Here is a 13,623-nt window from a genome sequence, read left to right on the forward strand (position 1 = left end):
TGTGTGTGTGTGTGTGCGCGCGCGCGCGTGCGTGCGTGTGTGCATGCATCTGTCTGTCTGTCTGTCTGTCTGTCTGTCTGTCTGTCTGTCTGTCTGTATGTCTGTATGTATGTCTGTCTGTATGTATGTATGTATGTATGTATGTATGTACGTATGTATTTACGTATGTATGTATATATGTAAGCCATTGTAAAACAAAATGCCCTTCTGGGATCAACAAAAGAGTAATTCATTTCACTTTTTCTTTCACAACATGTCGCAACACAAACACATACACATACACAAACACATACACATACACAAACACATACACATACACAAACACATACACATACACAAACACATACACATACACAAACACAAACACATACACAAACACATACACATACACAAACACAAACACAAACACAAACACAACAGACCTGGGGTCCTGCCCACACACGGTCCCGGACAGACGACCGTTGGGCCCGGGGTTGCTGGGCGTCCATTTCTCCCACCGAGACAGGATATCCTGGAGGAAGAAACCAGCGTTACGTTCAGTCCATCTCTTATTTCTAACTAGAAAAGTACTAGTATTTTATGAGAAAAAAAAAAGAAAAAGTACTTTAAGAAAATAAAAATAAATAGTACTTTATGAAAAAAATAGTACTTTATGAAAAGAAAAGTAAAAGTACTTAATTTAATATTTTTTAAAAAGTAAAAAGAGCTTTATGAAAAAAACAGTCAAAGTACTTTAAGACAAAACAGAAAATGTACTTTATAAAAAAAATAAGACAAAAGCACTTTATGAAAAAAAAGAAAACGTACTTTATCCAAAAAAAAAGAAAAAGTACTTTATGAAACAAAAAAGAAAAAACACTTTATGAAGAAAAAAAAAGTACTTCATGAAATAAAAAATGTGAAAAGTACTTTATGAAAAAACTGAAAAGTACCTTACAAAAAAAAAAAGTTCTTTATAAAAAAAAGAAAAAAAAAGTACTTTATCATTTAGAATACCCTGAACCAGTCAGAAGTGAAAACTCACATTACAATCACTCTTGACAGTCTGCCGACAGCCCCCGCCGTCGTTCCTGATACAGCATGCCGAGCCCCTCTCGGCGTGCCGGTCGTAGCTCAAGGCCGTGTTCAGATTCTCATCCACTCTCATGCACGGAGAGTATTTGGCTCCCAGGTGGATCAGATCCCGCTGAAGAGAAAAGTCGCAGATTTGAACCTTCTAAACTGAGCAGGACATTGTTGTTTAGTATTGTTTAGTAAGGGGTTTTACGACGCTCGCAACTGCATAAGGTCATATGAGCGCGCGAAACACAAGTTAGTTTTGTTCACAACAATTTACTGTACGGCTGGCTTGGGTCAGTAGTTAGATTTTAAAATGTTAAAAGGTTTAAAAATCAGCGTAAATATATATATATATTTTCAATCTAAAACAATTTTACTACATAAAAATTTTAAACAGTACAATTTCACTTTATAATTTGCCATAAAGGCCAATGGCCTTCATAAAATTCAAAATTCTGCTGGGACCAACGACGGAAAAAATGTCTTGCAATTTCTTGCATTTATAATATTTCCTTCGGATCTCTCCAAAGTCCAGACATTCGGTTAAAATGTGTCTAATGGTAAAATCTGTGTCGCATCCGACACAGAACGGCTTCTCATCTCCCTGTAGGAGGTATTTGTGGGTCAGGGCCGTGTGTCCGATGTGCAATCGAGTAAAAATGACTTCGTCTCTTCTGGAGAGGTCCGAAGGATTTCGCTGTTCCAGTTTGGGTTTTATATTATACAGTTTGTTATTTTCCTGTTTTTTCCAGTGGCTCCCCCACAGACTGGAGGTGTACTTTTTTACTTTATTTTTAAAGTCAGTCTGTGGGAGAGTGTTTGTCGTTGATCCCAGCAGAAGGGATGAAGCTTTCTTTGCCAGGTCGTCTACCTGCTCGTTTCCTCGAATGCCCACATGGCTGGGTATCCATGCGAACATGATATTTTTTCCTGTTTCAGATTGTGTATGAATTTTCTGTTGTAGCCTAACTATTTTTGGGTGTAAGAGTGTGTACTTAATGGGTGAGGTGATGCAAGACAGAGAGTCAGAAAGGATAAGGAAAGATTTGTTAGGAGAATTTTCTACGGAGTCCAGTGCCATGTCAATGGCCTCTGCAGAGAAAATGGAGGCTGCAGGATGGAGTCTCCTCTGGTGTGTACTGTTGGGAGATAGGGGCTGCGGCGCCCACTTCATTGTCGACAAGAATAACAACAACATGCACTCACCTGTCGAGGCCCGATCCACAAATTGTCTCTTTCTACGTGCGTCTCAGTCTGGATTGCCAAGTTCGGCATCTTCACCTGGAAACACATCAAGAAAACAACTTTTCACAAAAATCGTGTCACAAGATTTTAATCCAAACACTATTCTCTAGCCATAGAGGCATCAACTTATTGTTTTGCTTTATTTTAGTAAGATTTTACGGCACTTGCATCACAATAAGGTCATATAACTGCAGAAGATTAGATGTGTTACTAAACAGTTGTTTATTTTAGTAAGATTTTTACGGCACTTGCAACACAATAAGGTCATACAAGCGCTGAAGATTAGAGGTGTTACAAGGGAGTAACAAACACAAAAAAGAAGGTGGGGAGATAAAGACGATAGATGATAGATAGGAAAGAAGAAGCAAACCACACCAGAGCACCTGCCAACCACCAACAAAATAACTTTTTTAATAACTTTTTAAAAATCGTTTCATGAAACAAGATTTTAATCCCAACACAATTCTCTACCCACACAGGCATCAACTCATTGTTTTGTTTTATAAGTAAGAGTTTTACAAGACTCACATTACAAATGGGTCATATAATTGACGAAGATTAGACGTGTTACGAGACAGTAACATACTAAAAAAAAAAAAATTTTTTTTAAAGGAGAGATAAGGACGATAGATGTTTCTAAGGAAAGAAGAAGCAAACAACACCAAAGCACCCAGCAACTACCCACTCAAAAAAGACCAACTTACATTAGCCGACTCTTCCGTTGTTGAGATGCCAATCGGAGCGATGCCGTAGACAGCGATAGCCACAATGAAGACGACAACTTGGACAAATGTCACCCAGTATGTGAAGTATGGCCTGGAATGACACAGTATAGCACATCAACACACTGCTACACATTGACACACTGCTCCATATTAACATGCCGATGCGTTGCTACATATCAACACACATCAACACGCTGACACACTGCTACACATCAACACGCTGACACACTGCTACACATCAACACGCTGACACACTGCTACACATCAACACGCTGACACACTGCTATACATCAACACGCTGACACACAGCTACACATCAACACGCTGACACACTGCTATACATCAACACGCTGATACAATACACAGCTACACATCAACACGCTAACACACTGCTAAACATCAACACGCTGATACAATACACAGCTACACATCAACATTCTGACACACTGCGACACATCAACATTCTGACACACTGCTACACATCAACACACTGACACAATTACACATCAACACGCTGACACACTGCTACACATCAACACGCTGACACACTGCTATACATCAACACGCTGACACACAGCTACACATCAACACGCTGACACACTGCTATACATCAACACGCTGATACAATACACAGCTACACATCAACACGCTAACACACTGCTAAACATCAACACGCTGATACAATACACAGCTACACATCAACATTCTGACACACTGCGACACATCAACATTCTGACACACTGCTACACATCAACACACTGACACAATTACACATCAACACGCTGACACACTGCTACACATCAACACGCTGACACAATACACAATTACACATCAACACGCTAACACACTGCTACACATCAACACGCTGACACAATACACAATTACACATCAACACGCTAACACACTGCTACACATCAACACTCTGACACACTGCTACACATCAACACTCTGACACACTGCTATACATCACAACACGCTGACACACTGCTATACATCACAACACGCTGACACACTGCTACACATCAACATGCTGACAACCTGCCAACGAATAAGTTATGGGGCATAAGGCCATGGACAAGTTACAGAGAAACATAAGACAGAAACATAACACCACAGATAAGTTACAAAGAAACATGAGACCACAGAAAGCATAAGACCACAGATACGTTACAGAGACACATGACACCACAGACACGTCACGGAGACACATGACACCACAGACACGTTACTGAGACACATTACACCACAGACACGTTACGGAGAAACATGACACCACAGATACGTCATGCAGAAACATTACACCACAGATACGTTACGGAGAAACATTACACCACAGATACGTTACGGAGAAACATTACACCACAGATACGTTATGGAGAAACATCACACCACAGACACGTTACGGAGAAACATCACAGCACAGACACGTTACGGAGAAACATCACACCACAGATGTATGGTCGTTTTTAAGCACAAGGAGGCTATCCTAAAAAATGCAGTTTTGACAAAATCAAAGGTAACTTTTTGCCCCTTGTTCAGTTTCTTTAAAAGAAAGGAGAGTTTTCTCTATAACCAAACAAATATACACACCAACGAAACCAAACTTCTGTAGGTAGTTTAGTTTAGTACGGGGTTTTATGGCGCTCGCAACTGCATAATGTCATATGAGCGCGTTCTATAGGTAGGGCAATGCCCACTTTTGGTGTAGGTCAAGATTTCTGGAAACCCCTGAAATCAGGGTTAGCTCGCTTGTCCTTAAAAGCGACCATATTACAAAGAAACATAAAACGAGAGATAAGTAAGAGAGAAACATCCCAGCACAGATGCGTTACGGAGAAACATCCCAGCACAGATGCGTTACGGAGAAACATCCCAGCCCAGATGCGTTACGGAGAAACATCCCAGCCCAGATGCGTTACAGAGAAACATCCCAGCCCAGATGCGTTACGGAGAAACATCCCAGCACAGATGCGTTACGGAGAAACATCCCAGCACAGAGGCGTTACGGAGAAACACCACAGCACAGATGCGTTACGGAGAAACACCACAGCACAGATGCGTTACGGAGAAACATCCCAGCACAGATGCGTTACGGAGAAACATCCCAGCACAGAGGCGTTACGGAGAAACACCACAGCACAGATGCGTTACGGAGAAACACCACAGCACAGATGCGTTACGGAGAAACATCCCAGCACAGATGCGTTACGGAGAAACACCCCAGCACAGAGGCGTTACGGAGAAACATCCCAGCCCAGATGCGTTACGGCCACTGACCGGTGGTCATCCAGATTGTCTAGCTGTTTGCGCACGTCTTTGGTCATGATGTTGCTCTTGAGTCTGCGGCGCATCAGGCGACCCACGATTCCCATGCCCACCGTGCGCTTGTCGCGGTTCATCACCGAGTCTACAACCTGGGAACGACCAATCATTTCAGTTGGTTTAAGTAAGAGTTTTAGGGCACTTGCGACACAATAAGGTTATATAAGTGCCGAAGATTAGAGGTATTACAAAAGAGTAACAAACATTTTTTAAAAAGAGGAGAGATCAGGACGTTGGATGTTTGATAGGAAAGAATGAGCAAACCACACCAGAGCACCCGCCAACCACCCCCCCGGAACAACTCAGTACAATTCCACAAAATGGATTTCCAAAAACAGATCAACAAATTGTACTGAGGGGAAAAAAAAAAAGCCTTGAAAAAGCTGTAAAATGAGATCCACTAATAATAGATAGCATTTGTACAGCGCAAATCCCCGCTCAACAGCAAGCTCTATGCGCTTCACAATCTATTTTTTTACTACTACCTACCCTAGCAGACCTGAGAGCATTCTGAAACAACCTCAACTTCCTGGGAAGCATACAGTGCAAGCAGCCATTTATAGACGCTAAAACACTAACATACTGACAAGACTTACTTTTTGCTTTATTCTCTTCAAGCCAAAGTCAGGCCCATCTGGCAAATCCACGCCGGGGGTAGAGGGCAGGGCCTGAGGGGGGCGTCGCCGCCAGCCGGGGGCCGAGGGTCCACCGGCCAGGTCCATGCTGCGTCTACATGACAAACAAACAAACAAACAAACGGTCATTTTGTTTTAGTAAGAGTTTTACGGCACTTGCAACACAATAAGGTCATATAAGTGGCGAAGATTAGGGGAGTTACAAGAGAGTTACAAACACAAAAGAGAAGGAGGGGAGATACATATGATAGATGTTTGATTGGAAAGAAGAAGCAAACCACACCAGAGCACCCGCCAACCGCCCACATTTCACCAACCAGATCCATGTTGGGTCTACAGGACAAATAAACAAACAAACAGTTTTAAAAAATTAATAATAATAATAATAAGGAAGTGTCTACGTACTCCCCGATTGGGGTCTACGTAGTCATGGTGTCTAGGTGAACCTCAAAAATGTTGGATACAAAAAAACGGACTACAAATAATAATAGATAATAGATAGCATTTGTATAGCGCATATCCCCGCTCAACAGCAGGCTCTATGCGCTTTACACTATATTTACACAATACAGTACATACAGTGGAGTTTGCATAAAGCCAACATGGTTAATCTGAAAACAGCGGTTAACCATTGTTCATTGTTCCAGGAAGCAACATCCCTGCACTCCGGACATGTCCATTGATGCTCCGTTGCTCTCTCCAAAATGCCGCTGAGGGTCTTTCCACTAATTGTGCCAGTGCACACCTGGTTGAACGTTCTTCTGTTCTTTCCTGCAAGCGTGCCAGATTTTCTGCTTCCTTTCTGTATTCCTAAAACCGTCATCCTCTCCACAGAAGTACTGGCCTCTGCCTCCTAGTCTTCCTCTTCAATCAGGTGGCGAGAGAGACATTTCAGGATCAGCGGTGAACCAAAAGAAAAGAAAATCCCCCTTTTTTTAAATCTTCTATTTGAGCAACCTCTCTATTCGCAAAACTCAGCTACACTGAACAAAATCCCGCGGTTCCGCAGATTTCACTTTAAGCAGATTCCACTGAACTACCACAAACTGAGACTCAATTCTTGGTGGACCCTGGGTCGGGGAGAGAAAGCAACCTGCGTGGAAAAGCCAGAAGAATATCCAACCAGCTGATATAAACTGGCACGATCAGCAGGAAGACCCTTTCATGGATCCTGGAGAGGAGGGAGGAGCAGCTACGGCAGGGTACCGCCTACAATGATGCGTGTTCTCCCACCAAGTAAGTACCAAATATGTAAGTAGTAAACTGACACTCACCCTCCACCCTCTGAAGAGGCTGGATGCTCATCGTAAAACACATCGTCCACCAAGCTGAAATCATCTCCAGGCTGAAAAAGAAATTGATGATAAACTTTTTAATGAAACATCCGAGCCAAATGGAAAAGCGAGCAAACTGCTGGGTCAATAATATCCCTGCCAGCAAACATAGTCACACAAAGTAGAAAACTGAGCAAAACAAAACAGTACAGCCTTTAATCTATCTTTGATGTTTGTATTTACAAGATTGATGGCCGCTGGATCGGAAAAGTAAAGCAAAAGTAAACTTTTTACAAGAAAAAAATCGATAAACACCTGGCAAGTGAGCTGAACACACAGCCTATTAAAAAAAAGTTGACCTTCCAGTAAGGAGAGGGGGGTAACTACAACCTACACATGATGTGAATTGTTGTGGAGACCAAAGTCATATTGTTACACCATCCACATTCATGGGTTTTTAAATCTACCACTTCTCATTCTTTTCCTGGGACCTTGAAGAGTACAGAGAGTTAAGAGATTTTACAAGCATCAGTTAGGATATTGTCATCACCCCACACCCCACCTTTCAAAGCGACACATACACAAAAGCATCACCCCACACCCCACCTTTCCCGATGACACACACAGTGACACAAAGACACAAGCATCACCCACACTCAACCTTTCCCGGCAACACATAGACAAAAACATCACCCCACACCGCCCGGCGTCACATACAGGGACACAAAGACACAAGCATCACCCCACACACCTCACATTGCCCGGAGACACATACAACAACACATACACAAAAACATCACCCCACACCCAACCTTTCCCCAGCAACACAAAGACACAAAAACATCACCCCACACCCAACCTTTCCCCAGCAACACAAAGACACAAAAACATCACCCCACACCCAACCTTTCCCCAGCGACACAAAGACACAAACATCACCCCCACACCCAACCTTTCCCCAGCAACACAAAGACACAAAAACATCACCCCACACCCAACCTTTCCCCAGCAACACAAAGACACAAAAACATCACCCCACACCCCACCTTTCCCGATGACACATACAGAAAAACATCACCCCACACCCCACCTTTCCCGATGACACATACACAAAAACATCACCCCACACCCCACCTTTCCCGATGACACATACAGAAAAACATCACCCCACACCCCACCTTTCCCGATGACACATACACAAAAGCATCACCCCACACCCCACCTTTCCCGATGAAACATACAGAGACACAAAGATACAAGCATCACCCCACACCTTACCATTCCCGGCAACACACACGGCGACACAAAGACACAAGCATCCCCCCATCCTTCCCAGTGACACATAACAAGAACACAAAGACACAAGCAGAGATAAGCAGAAACTCACGTGAGGTCTCTCCTCTGTGCTGTGAATACTCCCTGGGGGAAAGCTCTGGCCTTTGAACGACTTCTTCCGTAAATCTTTCCGAGCAGACTGAAAATGCAATACAAACACATCTTTGATTTTGTTATCGCTAAAATAAGTAGCTCAATGGCACTACTGAGACAATGAAAAGGACAACAACAACAAAACAGATAAAAAAGAAAAAGAAAAGCATAACCCAGACCTATAACTTTTCTTTTTGTTTTGTTTTAGTAAGGTTTTACGGCGCTCGCAACTGCATAAGGTCATATGAGCGCCAGAAGATTAGAGGTGTTACAAGAGAGTAACAAACATAAAAATTAGAGAAGGGGGGATAAGGACGATAGATGTTTGATAGGAAAGACGAAGCAGACCACACCAGAACACCCGCCAACTTTTCTTTGTGCACCTATGTTACAACATTTCTGTGGAAAGTACACAAACTGTTGCGAGACATGGGGTCCATGGAAGAAAATACAATACTCTGAATATAGAATTTTTTGGTGGGGTCCACTCCTCAATCATTATCCTGAATGAATCCATTTTAAAAAATGTGGTTATCTCATTAAAACGTTTCATTCAAAAATCAATCAAACAAGACAAAACATGTAACTTTTGTCTGTAATGGCACTACTGTTAGAACTGTTTTTACTCCACTCAAGAAACAGATGTCGATTTAGGTCTCCTCTCACTAAACTTACGTTCCTCTGAAGTTGTCAGCGCCTAAAAAACAAAGGACAAATGACAACGAAATGTAACATTTATCCTTCTTAACTTCATTACTTACACTGTTTTTTTCCAAGGTTTGATTGTTTGAAGCAAACTGACGTGACAAAAGTCACTAAGCATCAAGGGAAACCACAAGACAGACAGATAAAACAATATATTAAAAGTAAAGCCTGTCTGTTGTATCTTTACACACCCCCCCTCCCCCCCACCTTTTCATAAAACTATATGTGAGGCGTGCTGGGAAAAAGAGTTACTTCTCGCAATCCAAGAATGGAGATATTAGTCGAAAATCAACACTGTCAACAGATTTATATATTGTCAATTGATGCCACTTTCTTCAAGTTTAACATGTCTTTAATTATTTCATACTTACAAATTGTACACACTCCACCCATACATTTGACATACCAATTTCCATAAGACTAAAATCTGAGAAGTGACTCATTTTGTCAGCACACCTCACATATATAACACAATAAGCAGGGACAGATGAACAGTACAGTAATTACCGACAACTGAGAGATGCCATTCATGGTCATCTGTAACACAGACTTCTTCCTCCGGGCTTGCCCCGCGGCGCTTGTTGCCGTCATGGTTGACATGCGGGAGGCTTGTCGAGACGTGCGGAGCGGATCGATGATGTTCGGTGCGTCCATCATGTCCATGGGCGGCGCTGTGACGTACTCGTCCCTCACCCCTTTCCCCATCTGGCTGGCAATCCGCACTCTGCGATGTTCCCACCGCTGGTTGTTCTTCACGTCATCTTCAACCAGGCCAAAGAACGACGCCACGCTTTTCTTCGCTTTCCTACAAACAAACAAAAATACGAAAAAAGGTGAGCAAACATTTTTCTATAACTTACAGGTTGTTGTAGCTGTTGTTATTGATCCAGCAACAGCTGGGCTCTCGCCCTCTGTCCAATGCCATGTAGTGACAAGTGCAGGTTTGTTGTAGTCACTGTAATGTTCCGTAGAGTGTGTTGTCAATGTTAGGTCTTGCAGGGAGAAGGGTAGCTCTGATGTCATTTAGGGCTGTGCAGTGGATCAGGTGATGATCCAGTCTCATATGTATAGTCCCACAAGGGGCACATTGGGGGAAGTTCAATAACTTACAGGTAAGCCAGTATAAAACAGTCTCAACAATTGTCAGTTCTAAAGTCTACGCAGCCTCCATGCCTGTCTCAGGGAACACTGTGAGGTCACTGCCACTTCACTGTTAGTGCATGGTCAGCCAGTTCAGTGGACACACAGTATCACTCTGTTTAATTACAGTCAGGTCTAACAAAAATGTACAAAATCCCAGTCCTATAATAAAACTGTACGTTAATTACAAGGATCAATCATTTCTTCTTAATTTGGTGTTTATCTTTTTTAAGCAAATAGTTAATGATGCTGAAAAATCCTACTCCGCCCTATTTAAACTATATGGAAATCTATTCTCTTCCTTTGAATGTAGCCAACTTTATCCAATTTTTCAGCATCATATATACTTTCCTATTGGCCACACACCTAACATCCAATAGAAGGTGTCATGAAACATTACAAACCATTGGTCAAGCAACAGTACATTCTGTTTTCAAGACTCAAGGTGACTTACTCACATAGCTTTTGTGGTAATTAATACAAAGTTAATAAATACTTACCACAAAGCCCTTGAGGTTGTGATATCGCACTTTTTCTTATTAAAACTGCATTGATTTTTAACAGATCTTAAAGCAAATATCCCTGTTTAAACAAGACTATGTCAAAACAGCTTGAGAAAAACTACCATCATTATATCTAGAGGGCAAGAACATCATCAAACAGCTTAGAACTGTGACAAGCAAAGGCCCTCCCCTCCTGTTCACCCATGTACGTAAAAAGAAATCAATGAGTCGTCAGAATCCATCAGTCACAGGTTGCCATGGCTCTGCGTCTGATAGAACTTTTTTCGTTTTTGCTTCCAGAGCAGTGTCTGCTGTGAATGCCTATATATACCAGATTGACAGTGGCTGCATTAGAACTTTGTGGTTACAGGGGACGTCTAACGGTTATTATTACACCTCTCCTTGCATTCGTGACTCGTCAGAGGCTATTTACAGTTGCTGTTCTCCTCTGTGTAAGCTACGGCTAAGCGTCTGACTCCAGAATGACCGATCCTGTTCTAAGTGTTCCCAAATGTCTACATTAATCTCCAGGGCCTTCAAGCCTCTTTCACAGACATCTTTGAATCTGAGTTGGGGGACGATCTTCAGTTCTTTTTTCTTCCACCATGCCTCCTCTGGATGTTTCCCATCCAAACAAACAAGTGCTGTCTCAGCAGAATAAGAACACAATAGCATTACACACACGCATAAACTTACACTCACTCCACCTGTTTGGCAAGCATAAAAAAAGGCACACAAGCACAAACACACACTAACAAACACACACTTCTTCTTCCCACAAAATCTCTCTGAGACCTCTCTTCCCATCTCTACTTACTGTCTATATTTGCCCATCTTGGTCTGGCTTCCGGTTGTGGAGACGGCCCCACTGGGGACACTCTGAGTCCCAGCATTGGAAGAATCCATCTTTGACATGGGTCTGCCAATACATGAAAGTAACACACTGAAAATGATTGACGCAGAGGAAAATCACCGTCAACTAATTCTTAACTTTTCTATCCTAACCTAAAAGGTGGTAACAGATGAAGTTTGAAAGCCTGGTCAAAACTTTTGACAAAAGCACAAGCAAGATCTATCACATAGAATCTAGTCTACTACTACACAAATTTGAATCTTGAAACAGCTTGCAAAAATTGCTACGATATCATATTAAAGGCCCAGGGAAATGTTTGCCAAGGGGCATTTTGAAACGGAATTGAAAGATATTCAATATCTACACACTAAGTATTTTGCGAAGGACAGCTTGGTGATCAGAACGGGAATTTCTCAAATTTATACTGAACTGATATATTTAAAGATCTGATCTATTGTTGATGTTGACAATTGACAATCTTTCTTTTAACAAGGACTGTCGAACAGTGCCTTGAAGCTTCGGAAAAGATTATGTGCGGGCTCTAGATCGACGTTGTAGAAGTCTTTGCTGCAATGCCCCCCTCCCCTCCGAAAAATCCAAAAGATTTAGATCTAGATCTAGATCTAGATGTAGATCTAGATAATCAAGTTCTTTTCGTCTCTAGGCTAATCAGCAGTTCCTCTTTCTGAAACCACCTAATTTCGATAACAGCTATGTTCCATAACAACGAGCAATATACATTACATGCCACAATAATAAACGCAAAACAAATGTCTCCAAGGAAAATCCTTGAAGCAATCACCTCAACTGATCTCAGTACTCTAACGAAATAAAGTAATCTCCATAAAAAATAAGAGTTTCTAGTGGCATTACCACAAGAAATCCAGTGTAATTTGTTTTCCTCCAAAACAACTTCCGGACTACAGACAAATCTAAATATAGGGGAAGTAACTCTTTAAAAATAAAAAACAACGTAACGCCTGAAAAATTCCCTTGTCATAAGGCGGCTACACACATGCAGTTAGAATTGTTCGAGTTGAATTATCGAGTGAACCCACAGAATTCTACACTTTGTGTAGAATTCTGTGAGTAAACCTGTCATTTAACCGGAACACGGTGTATCCATACTTATCAAATACAATAAGTAAGGAAAAATATAAGTTTGTAAATAAGCAATAAATCGAGGAGTGTACTCGTAGACTTTGTTAATTTCGACACGCTGAGTTAAAATACGTCGCCCAAACTACATGTACATGCATTAGGCCTATCTATTGTCATTTGTAGTAGTAGGGCCTAATTGTACGTGCGTAGCAGCAGAAGCAGAAGTAGTAGTAGTATTAGCACCAGCAGTTATAAGTAGTAGTAGCAGCAGCAGCAGCTAGTAGTAGTAGTACAATGTAGTAGTAGCAGTAGTAGTATAGTAGAGTAGAAGTAGTAGAGTAGTAGTAGTAGTAGTAGTAGTAGTAGTAGCAGCAGCAGCAGCAGCAGCAGCAGCAGCAGTAGTAGTAGTAGTAGTAGTAGTAGTAGTAGTAGTAGTGGTAGTAGTAGTAGTATAGACCATAATAAAGTACATGTACACTACACTGACATAGCGCATTTCTTCTGAGAAAGAGTTCAGTGTGCGTTCTAATAATTTAAAAATCAGAGTTCCAACAGTGGTCCTTTCACCCGCCTCCATTCTCTCTGTCTCTCTCTCTCCCTCTCCTTCTTTCTTTCTCTCTCTCTCTCTCACAC

The 13,623-nt window shown here is 41.8% G+C and overlaps 1 protein-coding gene across 2 annotated transcripts in view; it reads right to left on the bottom strand.

The window, feature by feature from the left end:
* Positions 1-13,266, bottom strand: part of LOC101857579 (inactive rhomboid protein 1) — a gene marked incomplete in the record, with an annotated part of 22,756 nt that extends 9,490 nt beyond the window's left edge. Inside the window, 11 exon segments of one of the 2 annotated variants that reach the window (XM_035970694.1) lie at positions 423-511; positions 1,025-1,186; positions 2,266-2,340; positions 3,009-3,120; positions 5,307-5,443; positions 5,948-6,080; positions 7,261-7,331; positions 8,648-8,734; positions 9,901-10,198; positions 11,854-11,955; positions 12,763-13,266. In XM_035970694.1, coding sequence (XP_035826587.1) covers positions 423-511; positions 1,025-1,186; positions 2,266-2,340; positions 3,009-3,120; positions 5,307-5,443; positions 5,948-6,080; positions 7,261-7,331; positions 8,648-8,734; positions 9,901-10,198; positions 11,854-11,951 — 1,262 coding nt within the window. 2 annotated transcript variants of the gene reach the window in all.
* Between the last annotated feature and the right edge of the window lie 357 nt (positions 13,267-13,623).

This window comes from Aplysia californica, unplaced genomic scaffold (assembly GCF_000002075.1).
Source record: "Aplysia californica isolate F4 #8 unplaced genomic scaffold, AplCal3.0 scaffold00308, whole genome shotgun sequence".
NCBI lineage: Eukaryota > Metazoa > Mollusca > Gastropoda > Aplysiida > Aplysiidae > Aplysia > Aplysia californica.